This window comes from Cyprinodon variegatus, unplaced genomic scaffold, assembly GCF_000732505.1.
Source record: "Cyprinodon variegatus isolate N-32 unplaced genomic scaffold, C_variegatus-1.0 Scaffold1862, whole genome shotgun sequence".
Lineage (NCBI taxonomy): Eukaryota > Metazoa > Chordata > Actinopteri > Cyprinodontiformes > Cyprinodontidae > Cyprinodon > Cyprinodon variegatus.
In genome coordinates, this window is record NW_015152315.1 from 70,743 (window position 1) to 72,825 (window position 2,083).

Below are 2,083 nucleotides of genomic sequence, written 5' to 3' on the forward strand. Positions count from 1 at the left end.
GATATCGGCCAATATCCCAATATCGTGCATCCCTAGTACAAGCATCAAAAATGAAGAAGCTGCTGAAATCACATGCAGTTTGAACGAAACTTTAGGCTTAGAGATCTTGTGTAAACTGAGTTTTTTTTAATGTTAAGAATATACTGGTAATATAACTTTTAAAGGTCCTATATTATGCTTTTTTAACCCTTTCAAAGTCAACAACCAGCATATGATGAAATATTGCCTTTCACACTATGGAATATTAATTTGTTATGAAATAATGTTTGTTTTTTTCCTACTTGGCAGAAAGACTCTGACTTTCAGTGCTAAACTGCCTTCCTGCATCAACACGGCGTATTAAAGCTGCAGATGTTTTGTCTGCGCTTTAAGCGCGATTTTCGATTTTCAATCATCGCACGCAGCTCACACTGTACGATGAAACCGCAGGGTTTAAAAGTTCACAGCTAACGATGTTTGTGCTCACACTGTGACGCTCTGATGCGATCTACCTGCTCACACTGTACGTCTAAAAACCACAGGTCTGACTCCGTACCAAGAGATGGCGCTGGTCGGACTCTTCAGTCTGGAAGAAGAAGAACTCCCTTGTTTGCACATGCGCAGTGCTCGAGGTTCTAATAGATCGGCTCGTAGCTCTGCTTCAACCGCAGGATTTACCCTGAAACATCCTCACCACGCCCGACTGTTTGATTCTCTACTGACCTTTCCATTGTTTCTGTTTGCAGTAGTTCAAACATCCTGTCCACTATATTCTATGTGTTGCTAAGTATGTTAAAGGCATTTTCACACAGTGAAAATTATATAGCCCTTTCTGTAGGTTTAGCATGATATAGACAATGAAAATGATCCATTCTTTTATGAACTTATCAACAGGTGTTGGAGCCGTGGAGGTGAACGTAGAACTGGAGTCTGATTCCAGTGATGTTTCGTCCGACTCTGACCAGGAGAGCTCCAAACAACTGAAAAGTAAAAAAACAGACAAGCGTTTCCCTTGCCCCACCTGCGGTAAGGTGTTTGACCGGCCATCCAGGGTAGAGAGACACAAACCTGTCCACGAAAAGAAGCCAAAGTCGCTTTATCAGTGTCAACATTGTGAGAAAAGCTTCACCCAGGAGGACAAGATGATTCGACACCAGAACACCCACAACAGGACCAACAAGCATCCCTGCCCTGACTGTGGGAAAGTGTTCAACAGGCCTTCACGGCTAGCGAGGCATAAACGCACACATTTGAGGAAGCCGAAGGTTCCTCATCATTGTTCGTTTTGTATGAAGCCATTCAATAAACTTCACAAACTCCTGCGGCATGAGCGCGTTCACACCGGGGAGAGACCCTTTACCTGCCCCGTCTGCGGAAAGGGATTCTCCGAGGCGGGTCACTGCAAAGAGCACGAGAAGACGCACGAGGAACAGCCGGAAAAGCCTCACCGCTGTGTCGACTGCGGGATGTGTTTCTTCAAGGCCTCCTCGATGCGCCGGCACGCCCGTTCCCACACAGGAGAGAAACCTTTTCAATGCTCCCAGTGCGAGCGCAGCTACTCCCGCTCTGAGGGACTCAAGAGACACATGAGAAAGCACACAGGAGAACGGCCGCACAAGTGTATCGTCTGCAGCAAAGACTTTTACACCCGTCAGGATCTGACCCTCCACAAGCTGACTCACTCAGGAGAAAAGCCGCACATGTGCCCGGTGTGCGGGAAATGCTTCTCGCAGCTGGGCAACTTGAGGGACCATGAGCAGAACGTCCATATTAGGTCAGAGAAATATATTTGCAACGAGTGCGGGGCGTCATTCAACAGGTACAACTCCATGACGAAACACCAGCGCCTTCACACGGGAGAAAAACCGTACGAGTGCCTCACATGCGGCCTCAAGTTCACCTGGAGCCATTCCCTCAGCAGGCACAGACGGACTCATAGCCACAGACAGGCGGCTGGAGAAACCTCAAAGGACCCCGAGGGCTCCACAGGACCGTCTGGGAATCCAAAGACCTGCAAACTCAATTAAACTACCCGAGAGATAATCCAGACTACCCGAGAGATAATCCAGACTACCCGAGAGATAATCCCGACTACCCGAGAGAT

General features: G+C 47.8%; 1 protein-coding gene across 1 annotated transcript in view; it reads left to right on the top strand.

The window, feature by feature from the left end:
- Window positions 1-2,077, top strand: part of LOC107104727 (zinc finger protein OZF-like) — a 5,869-nt gene extending 3,792 nt beyond the window's left edge. The window contains exon 3 of the mRNA XM_015404806.1: window positions 874-2,077. Coding sequence (XP_015260292.1) covers window positions 874-2,006 — 1,133 coding nt within the window. The 3' untranslated portion in view covers window positions 2,007-2,077. The remainder of the gene's footprint in view (window positions 1-873) is intronic.
- Window positions 2,078-2,083: the final 6 nt, after the last annotated feature.